The sequence below is a fragment of the Penicillium solitum genome (genome assembly GCF_028829755.1).
Source record: "Penicillium solitum strain IBT 25940 chromosome Unknown utg000009l_segment0_segment0, whole genome shotgun sequence".
Lineage (NCBI taxonomy): Eukaryota > Fungi > Ascomycota > Eurotiomycetes > Eurotiales > Aspergillaceae > Penicillium > Penicillium solitum.
Window position 1 is genome coordinate 3,389,759 of NW_027072128.1, and position 19,180 is coordinate 3,408,938.

General features: G+C 49.6%; 7 protein-coding genes across 7 annotated transcripts; 4 read left to right on the forward strand and 3 right to left on the reverse strand.

Annotated features, from left to right (window-relative positions):
- Positions 1 to 99: 99 nt before the first annotated feature.
- N7455_012379 (uncharacterized protein) lies at positions 100 to 894 on the reverse strand (the record flags this gene model as incomplete). The annotated part of the gene is made up of 1 exon (XM_040952567.2): positions 100 to 894. The coding sequence occupies one exon, from the start codon at positions 892 to 894 to the stop codon at positions 100 to 102; it is 795 nt and encodes a 264-aa protein (XP_040816752.2).
- A 663-nt stretch (positions 895 to 1,557) lies between these two features.
- On the forward strand, positions 1,558 to 5,169 carry N7455_012380 (uncharacterized protein; the record flags this gene model as incomplete). Its single annotated transcript, XM_065606877.1, has 4 exons — positions 1,558 to 1,671; positions 1,878 to 2,018; positions 2,078 to 5,005; positions 5,062 to 5,169. The coding sequence occupies 4 exons, from the start codon at positions 1,558 to 1,560 to the stop codon at positions 5,167 to 5,169; spliced, it is 3,291 nt and encodes a 1,096-aa protein (XP_065460043.1).
- Positions 5,170 to 6,000: 831 nt separating this feature from the next.
- N7455_012381 (pepsin-like aspartic protease) lies at positions 6,001 to 7,419 on the forward strand (the record flags this gene model as incomplete). The annotated part of the gene is made up of 3 exons (XM_040952753.2): positions 6,001 to 6,345; positions 6,405 to 7,277; positions 7,333 to 7,419. 3 exons carry the CDS (start codon positions 6,001 to 6,003, stop codon positions 7,417 to 7,419), a joined length of 1,305 nt encoding a protein of 434 aa, XP_040816789.2.
- A 323-nt stretch (positions 7,420 to 7,742) lies between these two features.
- On the reverse strand, positions 7,743 to 9,087 carry N7455_012382 (NAD(P)-dependent alcohol dehydrogenase; the record flags this gene model as incomplete). The annotated part of the gene is made up of 4 exons (XM_040952577.1): positions 7,743 to 7,778; positions 7,833 to 7,949; positions 8,008 to 8,880; positions 8,944 to 9,087. 4 exons carry the CDS (start codon positions 9,085 to 9,087, stop codon positions 7,743 to 7,745), a joined length of 1,170 nt encoding a protein of 389 aa, XP_040816857.1.
- A 512-nt stretch (positions 9,088 to 9,599) lies between these two features.
- N7455_012383 (RNA methyltransferase, TrmH family) lies at positions 9,600 to 11,408 on the reverse strand (the record flags this gene model as incomplete). Its single annotated transcript, XM_040952819.2, has 1 exon — positions 9,600 to 11,408. The coding sequence occupies one exon, from the start codon at positions 11,406 to 11,408 to the stop codon at positions 9,600 to 9,602; it is 1,809 nt and encodes a 602-aa protein (XP_040816776.2).
- A 443-nt stretch (positions 11,409 to 11,851) lies between these two features.
- N7455_012384 (uncharacterized protein) lies at positions 11,852 to 16,604 on the forward strand (the record flags this gene model as incomplete). Its single annotated transcript, XM_040952532.2, has 3 exons — positions 11,852 to 12,175; positions 12,239 to 16,016; positions 16,156 to 16,604. The coding sequence occupies 3 exons, from the start codon at positions 11,852 to 11,854 to the stop codon at positions 16,602 to 16,604; spliced, it is 4,551 nt and encodes a 1,516-aa protein (XP_040816873.2).
- Positions 16,605 to 17,383: 779 nt separating this feature from the next.
- N7455_012385 (uncharacterized protein) lies at positions 17,384 to 19,102 on the forward strand (the record flags this gene model as incomplete). The annotated part of the gene is made up of 4 exons (XM_065606878.1): positions 17,384 to 17,588; positions 17,665 to 18,344; positions 18,395 to 18,859; positions 18,899 to 19,102. The coding sequence occupies 4 exons, from the start codon at positions 17,384 to 17,386 to the stop codon at positions 19,100 to 19,102; spliced, it is 1,554 nt and encodes a 517-aa protein (XP_065460044.1).
- Positions 19,103 to 19,180: the final 78 nt, after the last annotated feature.

Consider the following 19,180-nt stretch of genomic DNA (forward strand, 5'->3'; position numbering starts at 1 on the left):
AGCACCTTCATACCCGAAATCTCAACCAGCCACTGTGTGACAATCAGAAGGGAATGGTCGTCACTTCGTCATCATATAATACTTTATCTGGGTCAAGCCCTAGGTAAAGCGGCCTCGTTTCCCACCTCCTGGTGCATCCCGTCCGTTGTTAAGTCCTGACAGATCGAAGAAATCTGGGAAAGTGAATTTCCTCTTGGAACCAAGACTGGCGGGTGACTCCCGTGGCGAAGGGCGCGCATTTGATCGTGGGTGGTTGTTGTGACGGTGGTGTGGTCGACTGTTGCGAGGCATCACTGAGACGCTCACAGGAGCGCCGTCCTGCATAGTCGCAGATGAGTTGTCCGACGACTGCACATCCATGTCGAGCTCTTGACACTGAGGGTATGTAGGACCAGCGGAGAAGGTGAAGACGGCAGGTGTGGCGAAAGAAGGCGTTTCGTGGAGTTGTGTGGGAGGAGGAGGAGGAGTGGTCGACTCTGGCTTGGATGTGGGTGCGGGCGCTGAAGTGGGGGGCTGACGAGCAATGGTTTCGGGTGTAGGTTTTTCTTTACGGACAGTAGCCGGAGTAGCACTTCGGTCACGCTTGTCGGCCTCGGCGTCTTCATCGCTGCTTTGTGACCCAGTTCCGTCACATTTTTCGGTTGCCCATTGTCGAACCTTCCACCCCTCCCCGTCTCCGAGACCGAGGTTCTCACGGTCAAGGAAATGGAGCAGATCCTCTATCGCATCCTGATATCCTGACGACCTTGCCTGGGCTTGTTCACATACTGCATTCTTGTACAGGTTTGTGACGGACAGAGCTGCCGCCTTGAATTGCTGGAGGAGTTGCTCCGGAGGTTGCGGGCGGGGTGTCGAGCTCGGAAGAGAGGTGTTGAGGGACCTCATGGAGTCCATGGCAGGGAAGAATGTCAAGGCCCTGTTGGGCAGTGGGTTTGAGGACGAAAGTGTTTGTATTGACAACCTCTTACGCCGTGCGTCGTTCCTCAGTGGACAAATGGCGATAGCGAAGAGCTTGGAAGCGGTGCAAGAGAGAAGTGGAAATGAGAGTGACTGTGAGTAGATATAAGGCAAGAGCCAATATAGCTATAATCAGATATATCAAGGTAGTTGTTCACCCAGCTGTGCAACAATAAGCGGCACTCAGATGTGTCAACGGAGGAACTTTCGTTTTCAAGGTTGTTGCAGATGACCGCCCTGGCCCGGTAACGAGAAGCCCACTTTCCGACGGAACAACAATATTCCGTATCGCAGGCCCTACCGAAAGGCGGTATCTTCATTTGCCATGGACGCGCTTTGGATACCTTCAATAATCCTGGTCTACAATTGTTCAGTAGCATTCAATCTATGGGATCACCATTGATGAGTTGCTCCAACTTTTGAATCTACCCTGGACTATATTCACACAATCCCCCTCATTTCTTCACCACTCTGACCGCAGTTGGTTCTTTCTGCACTACGCGATCCGATTAGTCGCGAGCTTCCGATATTCTTTGTTGCACGCTCAAAGACGTGTTTAAACAGCGAACGCACCTCCACTCTATTCACCAAAGATAAAACATGGCTCCTGCCCTCGCTTCTGATCCGGTCTCGCAGGCTGATACTCCCATGACTGATACAAATGACGACACGGTCCCTTTGGTGCCCGTGGATAGTGCCGACGCGCAAATGACGGTATGTAACATTGTTCCTATTCGCTTGTCTAGAACAGACCGCTGCATGATTGCCCATATATATCTTGCTTTTTTAGTTCCAAATTCCAAGCTCATGCTAATTTTCTTTTGCAATCTAGAGCCGCCAAAACACCCCAGATTATACGGTAACGATGCTCTTGGTCTACGACGCTGTTAGAGAGGGAACTTTGCTAATTATTTGAATAGGATTCTGACACAAATCCCAACACCACTGCAAGCAGCGTTGCGGGCGACGCCGCGGCCGATGGACGTAGGCGCAGATCTGAGGCCAACCACCTTAGAAAAAGCATCCTAGGCAAGAAGCACGGCCGCCTCGATAATACGAAGGTATGGGTCATAAGATAAGATTGCTGATAACCCCTTTGCTCATACATGGTGTTTTGTAGGAGGATGATTCAATTCGCCGATTCCGATACCTTCTGGGTCTCACTGACCTGTTTCGCCACTTCATCGAAACGAATCCAAACCCTGAAATCAAAGGGATTATGGCGGAAATCGACCGACAAAATGCGGAGACAGAGGAAAAAGCCCGCAAGGGCTCCAAGCGCACTGGGGGCGCTGGTAGTGAGCGGCGCCGCAGAACCGAGCAAGAAGAAGACGCAGAGCTGCTACAGGATGAGAAGCAGGGCGGTGATAGCACCACCGTATTCCGAGAGTCGCCAGCATTCATCCACGGTGAGCTACGTGATTACCAGGTTGCAGGCTTGAACTGGCTCGTTTCGCTACACGAGAACGGTATCTCCGGTATCTTGGCCGATGAGATGGGTCTCGGCAAGACCCTACAGACGATTTCGTTCCTGGGATATCTGCGTTACATCCGTGATATTAACGGCCCTCATTTGGTCGTCGTGCCGAAGTCAACCCTGGACAACTGGAAGCGAGAGTTCGCAAAGTGGACCCCCGATATCGATGTCCTGGTGCTCCAAGGTAACAAAGAAGAACGACAACAGTTGATCAATGAGCGCTTAGTCGAGGAGGAGTTCGATGTCTGCATCACCAGTTATGAAATGATCCTCCGCGAGAAGTCGCACCTGAAGAAGTTTGCCTGGGAATACATTATCATCGACGAGGCCCATCGCATCAAAAACGAAGAATCATCGTTGTCGCAGATCATCCGTCTTTTCAACTCCCGCAATCGGTTGCTAATTACCGGTACTCCGCTACAAAACAATCTGCATGAACTGTGGGCCTTGCTCAACTTCCTTCTCCCAGATGTCTTCGGCGATTCCGAGGCATTTGACCAGTGGTTCTCAAACCAGGATTCCGACCAAGACACCGTGGTACAGCAACTCCACCGTGTTCTCCGCCCTTTCTTGCTCCGACGTGTGAAGAGTGATGTCGAGAAGAGTTTGCTGCCGAAGAAGGAACTAAATCTCTATGTCCCAATGTCTGAAATGCAACGGAGGTGGTACCAAAAAATTCTGGAGAAAGATATTGACGCCGTCAACGGTGCCGCTGGGAAGCGCGAGTCCAAGACCCGCCTGTTGAACATCGTCATGCAACTGCGGAAGTGTTGCAATCATCCTTACCTGTTCGAAGGAGCTGAACCAGGCCCTCCTTATACCACCGACGAACATCTTGTTTTCAACTCCGGAAAGATGGCCATTCTGGACAAACTTCTGAAGCGCATGCAAGCGGATGGTAGTCGTGTGCTCATCTTCTCTCAGATGAGTCGTGTACTGGATATCTTGGAAGATTACTGTTGTTTCCGAGACTACAACTACTGCCGTATCGATGGTACCACGGCACACGAGGACCGCATTGCTGCCATTGATGACTACAACAAACCCGGATCCGACAAATTCGTCTTCCTTCTCACCACCAGAGCTGGTGGTCTGGGTATCAACTTGACCTCAGCTGATATCGTCGTCCTCTTCGACAGTGATTGGAACCCGCAAGCTGATTTGCAAGCCATGGACCGAGCTCACCGCATCGGTCAGACCAAGCAGGTTAAAGTTTTCCGGTTTATCACAGAGAACGCCATTGAAGAGAAGGTTCTGGAGCGAGCAGCTCAGAAACTGCGTTTGGATCAGCTTGTCATTCAACAAGGTCGTGCCGGACAACAGGCCGGCAAGGCATCTTCGAAGGATGACCTCCTTGGTATGATTCAGCACGGCGCTGCCAACGTCTTCAACACCAAGGGTGGGGATGAACAAGAAGTAGCCGAAGATGAAGATATCGAGACTATCCTGCGTAAAGGCGAAGAACGAACTGCAGAGCTCAGCAAGAAGTACGAGACCCTTGGCATTGACGACTTGCAGAAGTTCTCCTCTGAGAGTGCGTATGAATGGAACGGCAAAGATTTCACCGAGCGGAAGAAGGATATTGGTATCAGTTGGATTAACCCAGCCAAGCGTGAGCGCAAAGAGCAATTTTATTCCATCGACAAATACTACCGCCAAGCGTTGGCCACTGGAGGCCGAACCGCCGATACAAAGCCCAAGGTCCCACGTGCTCCTAAACAAATCACTGTCCACGACTGGCAATTCTTCCCTCCTGGTCTCCACGAGCTCCAAGAGAAGGAGACTGCCTACTTCCACAAGGAAATTGGTTACAAGGCTCAATTGCCTGAAGGTCCGGAGGAGGAGCTCAGTGAGCGAGAGGCTGAGCGTGACCTTGAACAACAGGAGATTGACAACTCTGTCCCTCTTACTGAGGAGGAGCAAGCCGAGAAAGCTCGTATGTCAGAAGAAGGGTTTGCAACTTGGAACCGACGTGACTTCCAGCAATTTATCAACGGATCTGCCAAGTTCGGTCGCACCGACTACAAGGGTATTGCTACTGAGGTGGACAGCAAAGAACCCAATGAGATTAAGGAATATGCCGAAGTCTTCTGGCGCCGATACACCGAGATCCAGGATTATCCTAAGTACCTCCGAGTCATCGATCAGGGTGAGGAGAAGGTGCGGAAGATAGACCACCAGCGGAAGATGCTCCGCAAGAAGTTGGAGATGTACCGTGTGCCGCTTCAGCAGCTCAAGATCAACTACACTGTGTCCACCACCAACAAAAAGGTTTATACCGAGGATGAGGACCGATTCTTGTTGATCATGTTGGACAAGTATGGAGTCGAAGGCGAGAATTTGTATGAAAACATCCGTGAAGAGATTCGTGACTCGCCTCTGTTCCGATTCGATTTCTTCATGCTCAGTCGCACGCCCGTGGAAATTGGTCGCCGCTGCACTACTCTGCTGAACACCGTGGCGAAGGAATTCGAACCCAGTGAGAGCAAAGGCCGCGGTCGTGATCGTGATGAGGAGGAAGAGATGGAAGAAGCGCCCCCTGCCAAGAAGAAGGCTAAGAATGGAGCTGCTGTAAGTTTTGTCTAATTGATCATCTGTCACTTTGATCCTAACCTTTTTTTTTACAGCCGACCAAACAAGTCAAGGCCACCAAGGGTGGTAGCAAGACTGCCTCTGCCGCAAGCTCCCGAGCTCCCAGTGCTGCTGCAAGCAAGTCTAAGAGTCGCAAGAGGTAATCATGTGGATTGAGGGTCCACGAGGGGCGTGTACGTTCCCAGTTTGCTAAGGTTGTTATTGGTGATTCGGGTATTGGGGGTGGTTTTATCGGGATCGGCGCAAATGATCTTTTAATGTACTTTTGTAATTGAAATAGACTTACTTGTCTTACTTCGAAAGGCTTATCGTATATTCCCTGTATAATCTCAGCACATTCACGAAATCCCCCCGCCTGACCGGAGTCCGCATCACCGTGTATCGCAGTGCATACATAGCGACCATCAGGGACTTTAGTTAGGATTCACCACTAATGTCTCCTTCGGAGTAATTCTATACTTCAGTTTTTATATCAACTTGATTAATAGTCAAGGTACTGTTTCAGATGGCCTTTTAGGTGGCTTTTTAGGATAATCAGTTGTAACGTATAAGATAGGATAAAAGGGACAATTCCTATAAAATCACACTTTGATACATGATATCTATGTGACTAGAAGTACTTATTCGATTAGTTATTACATGATGGTCAATTTATTTCCTAGTGGTGTCACTGGTGTGCACTGCGATAACCATGCAGATCGGATACCACCGCCATCACGCTGAAACAACACTAACCCTAAGTCATCTGCAATGACGGAATACAGGTTTCTGGAATTTGCCTCCATAAAACTAGCAAATGACTAGCCCGCCTGCTAGGCATCGTAATATTTAAACGCCATGACGACGCTTGTTTCAAACACCCCTCCCAGTTCATTGCATGATATTATATTCCAGCATAAGTACTTAGGAAAACCCCACGCCCTAGTCATCCATCCTCAAACCCCTCAAATCCAAACAATCCACATCCCCCCACCATGGCGACTAGAATCAGCCTTATCGCGAACCCGCACTACCAGAAGTCCGGCACAAAGTCGTACCTGTACGCCATGCGCAAGTATCGCTTCACCCCAACTAAGGGCGGCCCGTATTTCCTCGGCACTACAATGGTACAGACTGGCCGACAGTTCACTGATAAGCCCGTCGGAGGCCGTGCTCGGTTGCAGCAGGTGCTGCAGAAGAAGGATGCTGTTAGCGACCAGGTTGGACAAGTGGGTGCCCACGATATCCAGAATGACTCGATGTACCTTGCAGAAGTTAGTATTGGTACACCTGCGCAGACGCTTAGTTTGGACTTTGATACTGGTTCTGCGGATCTGTGGGTAAGTAGATTTCTTTCTGTTTTTCACCGTGTGATGCGACAGTGGCTAAGAATGTCTAGGTCTGGTCCACGGAGTTGCCGTCTAAGACTTTGTCGGACAACAAGAATCATACAGTCTTTGATCCGACCAAATCAAGCACGTTCAAAGAGAAAGATGGCTCGACATGGCAGATTAAGTACGGCGATGGTTCTTCTGCCTCTGGCACGGTCGGCAACGATAATGTCAACATCGGCGGCCTAGTGATCAAAGACCAGGCTGTTGAGATCGCTGATATATTGTCCGATCAATTTGCACAAGGTGCTGGTGATGGGCTGCTGGGACTTGCATTCGGTAATATCAATACTGTCAAGCCCGAGGCCGTGAGCACGCCTGTGGAGAATATGATCTCGCAATCCGATATCCCGAAGTCAGCTGAGCTCTTCACGGCGAAACTAGGGTCATGGCGAGACTCTGATGAGCCGGATAAGGGCGAGTCGTTCTATACCTTTGGTTATATTGAGCAGGACACCGTGAAGGCCGCTGAGGCAGAGATCTCCTACACGCCTGTCGATAACAGTCAGGGATTTTGGCTGTTCGATTCTGCATCAGCGACAGTGAATGGAAAGGCCATTTCTCGGGCTGGGAACAAGGCTATTGCTGATACAGGGACTACTTTGGCGCTGGTGGATGATGAAACTTGTCAGGCCATTTATGATGCTATTCCCGGAGCGGAGTATGACGATGGCAGCCAGGGATGGATCTTCCCATCCAACACATCGGCTGATAAGTTGCCTGTTATCTCTTTTGCTGTTGGTGATAAGCAATTTGCTGTACAGAAGGAAGATCTCGGATTTGCGGAGGCTAAGTCTGGCTATGTCTATGGAGGCATCCAAAGTCGCGGCACTATGACCATGGATATCCTGGGTGATACCTTCCTGAAGGCCATCTATGCAGTAAGTAACATACCCTTTGGGAATTCCCAGTCGCACAAGCTAATCCGATGGTTAGGTCTTTGATGTCGGTAATCTTCGCTTTGGTGCTGTACAGCGAAAGGAGCTTCACCAGAATCTCTCTGTGCCTTCTGAGTCTAGCTAGACATGTGCACCATGTAATATTGGGCTATAACGCTTATGATATACACTTAGATATTCCAAATGTTTATTTACAAGAATAGTCGGCCGCTTATGCGGCCTTGTCATGTCTTTTTGGTACCTAGTTAGTCCCTTTAGATTTACTCGTAGATGTATTGAAAAGTGGCAAAACGCATGAACTATGCAGAGGACTTTCCTATTTATAACCACTACAGAATGCACTTGCCGCTATGTGAGCAGAAAAATGACTTGCTACAATCCGTCAACAGAAAACAATCCCAGCAATCAAATGAAACGCGCCTTGATATGCATACTCAAATCATAATATCACAGGTCTGCCCATTTGATGACGGGCTTGATAACCTGCAGTATATCTGTCAGCCTGTCTCTTTGAAAGATTGATGTTGTAGCACTTACACTTCCAGAGTGTAAATCTGCCATGGCTTGCCCAAAGTCGCCCGGGGTATAGATTTTAGCAAGTTTATCAACCGGGAATTTCCCTTGCTTGTATAGATCAATCAGTTGTGGAACAATCTGAACAGCGACGAAAGGTTAGTCGCGACTCGAGCGATTGTCAAAAAGAAAGACTCACCACAGCGGGATTCGCACAGCCCTCAATAACACCAACAACACGCTTGCAAGCCATCATGAGTTCCAAAGGATCGATATTGAGAGATGAGCCAGCACGAGCCACACCAACAATAGCTAGGGTACCTTCATGACCCAAAGCTTTAACGGCAGCCTCGAGCAGAGGAACTACACCCGTTGTATCGAGAATACAGTCAACCCCATCCGGGAATATATCCAATAGTCCCTGCGCAAGATCCGATACACTCTTCGTGTTCAACGTATGCGATGCACCAAGAGACTTCGCGATCTCGAGCTTCTCATCAACAATATCAACCGCGACAATGGTTTCGACTCCCTGAGACCGAGCAGCCAACATAGCCGCCACTCCAACAGCGCCCATGCCAAGAACAGCAAAGCGACTTGTCGGTGTGGGCTTGAGAACATTGAATACGGTGCCAGCACCGGTGAGATATCCACAGCCAAGAGGAGCAAGGACCGCCATGTCTTCGACTGTGAGTCCAGACCCCGAGGGAGATTTGACAACAGACCGCTCGTCAACCACAGCCAGCTTGCTCATAGAGGACTGACCGAAGAACTGGCCACGGATTGGGCCCTTTCCGCCTGGAAAAGAGATGGGTGACTCGGCAGCGCTGAGACCTCGAGCACCGGCGAAATTAATAGGTGTCATTTGACCACAGAATCCATTTCTCCCTTTGCTACAGGGACTGCATGTCTCTTCGTGGCAGGAGCTGAAGCTCAGGAAGACAAGGTCGCCTTCTTGAAGGGACTTGTCTTTCACGCCACTGCCGACGCGGCGGACGATTCCGGCACCCTCGTGACCTAGTACGGCGGGATAATCACCGACAGGGATTGCGCCCTGTTGGACGACGATATCCTGAGGGTATTTTGTTAGTCTCATTTATTTGGAGAAGTTCATTGTGGAATGGATAATACATACTGTGTGGCAAAGGCCTGTATATTTCATTTCCACCAGGACTTCATTTGCCCGGACTTCATCAAGAACAACATCTTGAAGAACAAAAGGAGCTCCTGGTTTCTCAACCACGAATGCTGTGGTTGGGATCTGTTTTTGTGGGATCATGGCGGGGCTGGTTTGATGAATATGAAGCAAGGATCTTCCTATGAAGTGATAAATGTCTAATGAGTACTCTGTACACAAGCTAAAGATAAAGACACACACACCTTAAGAGTTAGGGTTGAAGGGAACTGACTTCTTAAGGACATCCGGATCTTAAGGACATCCGGATCTCCAAGGCATCTATCTCCTTTGGGTCTCTTCCCCCACAGACCCCCCGGTTTGTTCCCCACAAATCTCCACAACCCGACTTCGGCGACGAGTTTCGGTATATCTCAATCGAAAAGTTCTGTTTAATGGGCGTGGTTTTATGTTATGGATCCTGGTGTTGCTTTGATTAAATGCATTAAGCATCGGTAGTTCTCATTAAGGAGATTTCCCCCTCAAGATGCGCTGTATGAGTAACCCTAATTCAGAACAAGTCCAGAACAAAAAACCTCAAATCAAAAACTCCAATTATGTGCTATTGTACAAAGGTGCAGTGTATATGCTAGAATACATAGTTATTAACAGTCAGATTACCACATTTTCTCCTTTCCTATGTTCTTTTCCATGTTCTTTTCCTTCTTGGGGACACCACCCACAGTCATGGGTGTGCGCAGGAACTTCTCCATCAGCAGTGCCGCGGCGACACTCACATTGAGACTATCGATACGGGCAGGATCCGATTGAACGCCAAGGATGGAACTCTGCCGGGCGCCTGGAATGCTGATGATTGCATCCGCATGCGACTTGATATGCGAGCTTAATCCAGTAGCCTCACTGCCCATCATTATGACACTCGGCGAAGTAGTGCTGGGCAATTGAGCTCCGCTTTGATCGCCATCGGCCGGGATGTGGTCCAAAGACACGGAGCCGGGAGTTGGGGCATCTGCAGCATAGAACCGCCACCCATTCTGCTGGGATCGCTGAATGAAATCAACTTCATTTTTCACGTGAAGGATAGGCATATTCTCAGCTGCACCAGCAGAACATTTGATTGTGATGGGAGACAATGGTGCAGAGTTGCGACCAGCTAGAACAATTGCATCAACACCTAGGAAATAGGATGAGCGGATGATGGCGCCCATATTGCCGGTATCGACCACTCCATCCAATAACAAGACAATTGGGTATCGATGGCGTTGTTCAGTTTCATGCGGGGGTGGGGAAGGATGATGGATGTGGATACGATCATCGGTGCCATTTACCGCAGCTTCTTCCCGGGTTTGTGGCGCAAGCTCCGTCCGGAAATACTCTTCGGATATAGATGGAACAGCCTGGAGACCACGCACTGGCAATTTTGGTAAAGGTGATGCTTCCAAAATACACCCATTGTGAGGTCGCCCAGCACTCATCTTGTCCATAAGCCGATCCCACCCTGCAAATGCCATTTTTACTGCAATGTTCTTTGACAGTGCCAGTTTGCGGATTGTGACCTTCGCTGCACTTAGCTCTTCCTCCGTGCTCTGATAGATATAAAGCTTGTAGAGTTGACGCCGGCTGCAGCGCAACGCCGCCTCCACGGCGCTGGTGCCGTAAACGAACTCAGATGCCGGTGTAGTGTAGGGGATTGTGTCCGGCACTTTGACGTTGTCCTTCACCCGTTCTGGAATTCTCTCCGTGATCCGGTGAGCCCTAGGCTTTGCTGGCTCCTTCTCTCTTGGTTCATCCATTGGAGGCCGTCCTCTTCCCGCTTGTGTGAATGGATCGTCTCGTGTTCGCGATTGGAATCGGGATTGGAATCGGGATTGATGTTCACGAGGCAGTCCTCGGAAATCACCAGAACGAATGAACTCATCCTCGTCGAACTCGAACTTTTCTTCCTTTCGGCTTTGTCGTGGGGATTCGGACTTGTCATTCCATGGCGACGATTGACGGCGGTCATAGTCTTTACGACCTACACCGTCTGATGTCCAGGGTTTTTTCGCTCCGTATTCTCGGTCACGCTGGCCGTAATTTCGTTGTACTCCAGAGTTGAACCCTGATCTTTCGGGGTTTTCTTCTCCATATTGCCGTCCCCCATATGTTCGACGGTCATTGAAGTTGGATTGATCTGATCTTCCATATTTTTGTTGCGCTCCGTTTGTTTGGCGACCATTGAAATTGGATTCACCTGATCTCTCGTATTGTCGCCCTCCGTATTGCCCCTCGTATTGTCGCTGGCGCTTAGGAAAGCGAGACTCGTTGCCGCGACGATTATCTCTGTCCACAGACTGAGACCTGCGAATACCCTCCCCAATTGCTGAATTCAATGATGCATGCCGAATAGCCAAGACTGTAGAATTTGAGGAACTGGTCACTCTTGAAAGACCATTCAAGCCCGTCCTTGAAATAGTTCTGAGCATTGCGACGAAGTTTCGGTCTTCGTAGATCCTCTCCTTCCGCAAGAACTTCGTTATCGAACTGCGCGATAGGTCTTTACCCGCAACCGGGCTTATCGTTATCGGATGCCAAACCAAACGCGCTGGAAGTGGACGCGATCTCATGTGTATGCGCCTCAGTCTCTTTGACTTCGACCTTCTTCTCCCATCCTCTTTATTTATTCGTTCATTCGTTCATACCTTTCTTTCTTTCATTGATTCGAATCCATCTTTCCTTTGAGCATCCAGTCAACTCAGAGTTCGCTTGGTTGTCCATTTGGGATGTTTCCCATCATCGATTCAATACCCATTTCACTGCTTAACTTCAGTTCACTGAAGTCTCCCAACCCTCACTTGTAGGAGCCGCGTGTGCGGTTCCAACGGCTTCATTTTCATTTCCTGATTGCTCGTCTGAACAGGAAATCATCATGCCTCAATTTGGGGTCTATTCTCCAACACCTGAAGACCCTGATGCAATGGCAGCACAATTGCTAGCGCAATTTCAGAGTGCTTCCTCCCGCACGACTCCCATCCTCACTCCCAAGAGCTCCGAAAATGCCTTTCAGCCAGTGCAACAGTTCACTGGAAACTCAAAAGCATCCACAATGACTTTTGAGATTATCGCCCCAGCGGTTAACAACCCTGAGGACTATGAGTATTTGCCCGGTCATTTCGAAGTTCATCGCATTCTTGCAGTCGACATGGATGAGCCAAAGCTCATTGTGAGACTCAAAAGTGGTGAACGTCAAACTGTAAGTGAAAACAATCAATCAATCAATCCCAAACTCCACCCAACTGACAATGACTTTCGTTAGATGACCATCAAGAAATTGAAAAGCCTCAAGAACGGACCGGAGGCTTTGCGTGAATTCAACCGTGACTCACAGAGTCCTGATCCCCTTGCAATGGACCAAGAACCTATTTCACACCTCCTTTACTCAGGTGGAGATGGTCCTGCAGACTATGATTCAGACATGGACTGGGGACTTGCACGAAGACGCCAGCGGCGTGGCCCAGCCATCTCATACGATCATTTCTTCCGCAGTGGCGATGAAGATGACGATGACGACTACCAAACCCGCCGTGAAGATAGCAGCAGCGTGGAGATTGAAGACTCAGAAGAGTCCAGCGATGATGATGAAGATGATGATGCTCCAACCAAACGCCACCACCTGAGAAGAGGTGTGCAAAAGGGCCGAAAGCAACGCAATCGCGAATGGTCTGAACAGTCCTCCGCCTCCGATACAGGCAAACGAGCATCATCCCGTCTGCGACAAACTCGTCGACGCAACATGAAAGAGCGCCTTGAAGATGACGAATATTCCGAGCGCGAAGTTGAGCAACCTAAGCAAAAGTTCTCGGGTGCCCGGGAGCAGTTTCGTGAACTACCACTCGACAATGAGTTCAGACAGTGCCACTCCCAGTTATGTGCCCAATGCGGCTATGAAGATCATGACCCCGAAAAGGGGGCTTTGGTTTTCTGTCAAGGTTGTACTGTGTCATATCACCAAGGTTGTCTTGGCGATCGAAGCAGCCGAAAGCACTTGGTCACCAAGGTTGACGATGGTGATTTCATTCTTCAATGCAGCCGTTGCTTGGGGATCAAGCACCAAGAACATGACATGAAGCCTCATTTAGGTCACTGTGCCGTGTGCAGAGACGAAGGACCCATGTCGCAGCCTTTGCGGGAGACTCTTTCTTCCCAGGCTGAACAGCAATTGCGGGAAGCCAATAATGGCATAGATCCGATTACCCACGTGGATATGTCTCGTGTGAACAATGTTGGCAACGTCTTCGTCAGATGCCTTGGTGATACTCATAGCTGCAAGCGAGCCTTCCATCTCCAACATCTACCGAACATGGCAGAGAAGGATCGTGCTGACCTTGATCCTGCTAACTGGCAATGCGATACCTGTTCTGAATCTCCCTCAGGGGCCAACCCAATCCATGTGATCGTTGCTTGGAGACCGAAGAAACCCGAAGTCAATGTCGTCCCACGGTTGGTTGAAATGATCCCGGAGATCGACAAAGAATATCTTATCAAGTGGAACAAGATGTCCTACTTTCGTGTCACCTGGTTAACTGGAGACTGGGTTTGGTCCAAGGCCCCAGCCGGCCAGATGAAATCGTTCCTCAAGTCAAACCGGTCAACCAAACCCATCATGACAACAGCCGAGGCTGTCCCCGAAGACAATCTGCGAGTGGACATTATCTTTGATGTGGAATATCACATCGAGCCTGAATCCCAAGAGGATCGAGCAAACGCCGAGATGGTTAAGCGGGCATATGTCAAGTACAAAGGGTTGACCTATGAAGAGTCAGTCTGGGAAGAACCCCCAAGTCAGACCGACGCAGCCCGTTGGGAGGACTTCCAAACTGCTCTTACGGACAGGGTGCTCCGAGAGGATATCCATCCCCCGAAGCCGAAAGAAATTCAGAGCCGCCTCAAAGATGCTCGCAGAGAAGGGTTTGACGAGAGCCTTATGATGACTGCTCAGCCTGCGTTGGTGACCGGCGGTCAGCTCATGGAGTATCAGCTGGATGGTGTGAACTGGCTGCTTTACATGTTCTTCACACGGAAGAACGCTATTCTTGCTGATGATATGGGCCTTGGAAAGACAATCCAGGTCCTGACGCTGTTCTCCGCATTGATCGAACAACTCGACTGTTTCCCATTCTTGGTCGTTGTTCCAAATGCGACTGTGCCAAATTGGCGCCGAGAGATCAAGAGCTGGTCGCCAGACGTTCGTGTTGTCACATATTATGGCAGTGCTTCCGCTCGCGAGATGACCAGGGAGTATGAGATGTTCCACAAGAATGGCACTCTATGTTGTCATGTTGTCATTGCTTCGTACGAGAGCATGGCCGACGATGGGGCTAAGCGAGTTTTGTCCAGTGTCAATTGGGCCGGCCTGGTGGTTGATGAAGGTCAGCGGCTGAAGAATGACAAGACCCTGCTCTATGAGCGCCTTCGTCGCATGAAGTTCGGTTTCAAGTTGCTGCTCACTGGCACACCACTTCAGAACAATATCAGAGAGTTGTTCAACCTGGTTCAGTTCATCGACCCAACTTACAATGCCGAGCAATTGGAGGCCCGATACGGAGGAGCCCTCGACAAGGAAGATATTCGCGAGCTCCACGACATGATCCGGCCATTCCTCCTGCGTCGAACCAAGGCAGAGGTTTTGCCGTTCCTCCCCCCGATGGTGCAAATCATCATCCCGATTTCGATGTCCGTTGTGCAGAAGAAACTGTACAAATCAATTCTGCGAAGGAGCCCGCAGCTTATCAAGGCTATTTGCAAGAAGCAAACCGGGCAATTGAAGAAAGCGGAGCGGCACAATCTGAACAATATCCTCATTCAGCTGCGGAAGTGTCTTTGCCACCCGTTCATTTACAACCGGGACATTGAAGAGCAAACCCTGGATACCCAACTTTCTCATCGGCGCTTGGTCGAAGCATCCGGGAAACTTCAGTTGCTGGATTTGATGCTACCTCGACTTCGAGAGCGTGGACACCGCGCCCTCATCTTCAGTCAATTCTTAGAAAACCTTGACATTGTTGAAGACTTCCTCACTGGACTGGGACTCCAGTACTGTCGCCTGGATGGACGTTTGTCCTCGAGAGAAAAACAGCAGCAAATCGACCAGTTCAACGAGCCGGATTCCCCGTTCTTTGCATTCTTGCTTTCGACACGGTCGGGTGGTGTGGGAATCAACCTCGCCACTGCCGATACAGTGATCATCATGGATCCGGATTTCAACCCCAAGCAAGACATGCAGGCTTTGTCCCGTGCCCATCGAATCGGGCAGAAGAATACGGTTCTTGTGTTCCACCTGGTAGTGCGCGCGTCAGTGGAAGAAAAGATCATGCAGAAAGGTAAAAACAAGATGGCCCTTGACCACGTACTTATCGATCGCATCGAAGCCGACGAGGATGAAGAAGACCTGGAATCAATCCTCAAGCACGGTGCCCAGGCTCTCTTCAATGATGATAACTCGGCAGATATCACCTATGACATCCCCTCCATTGACAAGCTGTTGGACCGTAGCCAGGCTGAGCAGGCCGAGCAAGTGGCCGACGAGGGAAGTTCGAACCAGAATGAGCAGGCGCAGTTTAATTTCGCCCGGGTGTGGCAAAAGGATCAAGGTAGCCTTGAAGAAGTGACTGAGACTGAGGACACCCCTGTGGACATTACGGCATGGGAGAAGATTCTGCAGGAGCGTGAGCGTGAAGCGCTCGAGGAGGCTAACCGACAAGCTGAGGGTCTTGGGCGCGGTAAGAGAAAGCGCGGTGCGCCCCGCTACAACACCATCATCGAAGGGGTCGACGACGACGACGAGAATCCCACTTCCCCCAAGCAACCGCCTACCAAGATGCGGAAGGGCACCGCAGATGACAATGACTACCAGGCGCCCGACGATGGTGATGAGACTGGGTCCGACCTTGAAGGTGACCCAATGGTCACCGCATATGATGGAATTGAACCAATGGGCACTGGGGTTGGTGGTGAGGAGACTGGACCTGGAGCCGAGCAAAGCGGAACTGTAGAGGAAGTCGCTGTCGGCGGTAATGTGAATGCTGAACAGCGAGGTAAGGACTAATTCATCCCAATTCCAAGCGTTGTTTTATTACTCTTTTTTTCTTTCTTTTTGGTTTTAAGTCTACCTTATCATTCCTTATTGCGTGCATTAAAACACATTTTGGTTAACATACATGATTTAAACGGCAGCCCGCGCGTTCCGCCGTGTTGAATCTCCACCCCTGGTGGCACAGATAGGGACCGATGGCATGCAAAATGCTTCCCCGCCTTGCGCGGCATGCCAACAACGGCACATCCCTGGGTGTTGCCCACTCCGCCAGGCCGGCGTCGAGTTCTGTGGCCTGTGTGGCTTGGCACACTTGGGAGGCCGCCGCGCCTGCCCCCACATGCAGTCCAGCGTACAGGTCACCCGTATGCTGGAGGCGCTGGAGAAGAGTACGGAGGCCCCATCCCTCATCCACAGCGCAAAGAAATACCTTCAAGGTATTCTCAAATCGGTTGCGCGGACCGCTCGGGATGAGCGGAAGAAGGCCTTGCTTTCTGCTCAGCCGGAGCCTCAAAATCAGCTCACCTCATCCTCAGTTGGCGGGGGCCGCACCAATGTCATTGATTTGACAAAGGCAAGTGATGAGCCCTAAAGCTCATCTGCAATTTCTGCTGCTACGGCCCCAGTAAGGGTAACATTTGATCATTTCGCGATCACCGTGTGAGATGAGCTCCGGCTCCTCTCTATTTTCTATCTCTTTTTGTTTTTGTTTTTTTTTTTTTTGGTTCATTGTTCATGCACATTGTCAGAGCGCCAATTTGCATTGGGGGGAGTTCAATGGTTTATCTTTGGAAAAGAAAAGAAATCCCCAAAAAAAGGGGAAAACCTCAAGAGACTAAAAAAACCAAAAAAAAAAAAAAAAGAATTGGGAGGCGTTATGGGCATTGGGAGCGAAAGATACCCAGCTTTGTTTTTGTTAGATTTGGGAGGGAAGTCAAGAGAATCAACCTGAAGTTGGATGGTTACAATATTGCATGTAGAACAAGTAGGTTCATCTTGATACAGGCAATGTGATGGCATAGCAGAAAAGTAGAGAGATCTAGGATCTAGGGTTATAGATAACTTATTTTGTTTCTATAGACTTTTGGGCAAACACTTGTACCATATAGTATCCTAAGTGCAGGTTGTACACAACCAGAAAAGCAATCCAAATCAGGCAAACCTCTGCATTTGAAGAAGCTGCTACACAATCCTTCAGCAAGAATCTCACTATGCAATCTAAGAGGATTGTTAGTCGTTGCATGACTGGCAACAAACCAATATTTAAAGAAACAAAGGCGGGCATACGGCCATCTTTCTTCTTCATCTCTCCACACATCCCCATCCCCTACCTTCATCATTCAAGCAACTTCATCAAACCGGGTTCACTACATGGGTCCCCCCAAAAAACATCATCATCGGCGAACGCGCCGCCTTGAGCAGGCGTTCGCAGAGATGAAGGCAGACCCCAATGCTTCACCGCAGGTGAAGAGCAAGACCACACAGAAGCTCGAGGGGCCTAGCAACTCGGAAAGCATCCTTCAGCCTCGGGCTGGAGATGCTCCAGTCAAAACACCAGATGATGATCATGAACAAGGTTGGTCTACGAAATAATAGAAGACCTATCCTCCTTATGGAAAGTGGAAGTATTAACAGGTGTATTGATGATGTAGCGAAAGGGTCATTGATCAAGGTTGAGAAACCTGACCTTGATATGATAGATAGTCTTAAAGATCAGAAGGCCGCTACTAGTGTTGATCAAAAACCATCTTCCGAGGATATCGATATGCCCTTGGCCTCGAAGATCGACCCCATTGAGCCACACATCAAGATTGAGAAGCCGGATCTTGATTTGGCAACTCGTCTTGAAGACCAGAAGCCCGCTACTGGTGTCAAAGACGATCCATCCGGCGTTGATACTGAGATGTCATTGGCCCCCAAAATTGATCCAACTGAGCCATCAATTAAGGCTGAAAAGCCTGACCCTGATTTGGTAGCTGGTGTTGGGGAACGGAATCCCGCTACTGGCGTGAAACCAGATCCATCTTGCGAGGATACCGAGATGCTATTGGCCCCCAAAATCGACCCAAATGAAGCAACGGCCACTTCTGACCACTCCGACTCTAAGCGCAGTCTCGCCTCCTTCGATTCCCAAGATCTTTTGGAAGAGACACGTACTCAGAACTCCCCCGATTCTTCGAACACAAAGCCAGAAGGCCAGCTCTGCCTCATATGTTTCATGCAATGGGGAAAGGAACTGAAGCCCGGCAAAAGGCTACTGGATTGCCAAATTACCCATGGAAGCTCTTCTAGTTGTAACCACTGTTTGGGGGAGCATTCTAGATGTGGCATGGTAAGCATGCACTGGCCTCAACAATTATAGCACAGCTAACTTGGTGCTAGCTCCCATCTAATCTGACAAGAGACCTGTTACAGCTGAACCATGAGGTGAACAAGGCTTTGGATGTGGGTGAGGCCATTGAAGAAAAGAAACGTTTCTGCGATACATACCAGAATGTTTCCGGGGAAATTCATCGACCATCCGCCGGGCCTAGCGCATCATGTCTACAATTACATTTGCAGGATATAGAGAGAAAAATGTCGAAAAGACGAGAATACTACCAGAAGAACGCAGACCGAATCAAACCAAAACATCGAGAAAACTGGCGAAAATACTACCAGAAGAACGTAGACCAAATAAAATCGAGGAGACGAGAATACAAGCAGAAGAACGCAGACCGAATCAAATCAATATCTCGAGAATACCGACGGAATAACGCAGACCGGATCAAGTCGAAAGAACGAGAATACCGGCAGAAGAACGTAGACCGAATCAAATCGAGGAAACGAGAATACCGGCAGGAGAACGTAGACCGAATCAAAACGAGGAGACGAGAATACTGACAGAAGAACGCAGAGGCAATCAAGTCGAAAGAACGAGAATACCGGAAGAAGAACGCAGACCGAATCAAATCGAAAAGAGAAGAAAAAAGGTGCAAAATGAAAGGAAATCTGCCAATACAGAAACCACAGGCCCGGCTCCAGCAAGAGGATGGGCTCAAGCAGGAGGCCCGGCCGAAGCAAGAGGACCAGGTCAAGCAAGAGGCCTAACTGTCAAGTTCCTGGGATTCGCTGTAGGAGAGAAGCATACCATGGGCCAAGGTTGCCACGATAGCCTTCGCAGAATCG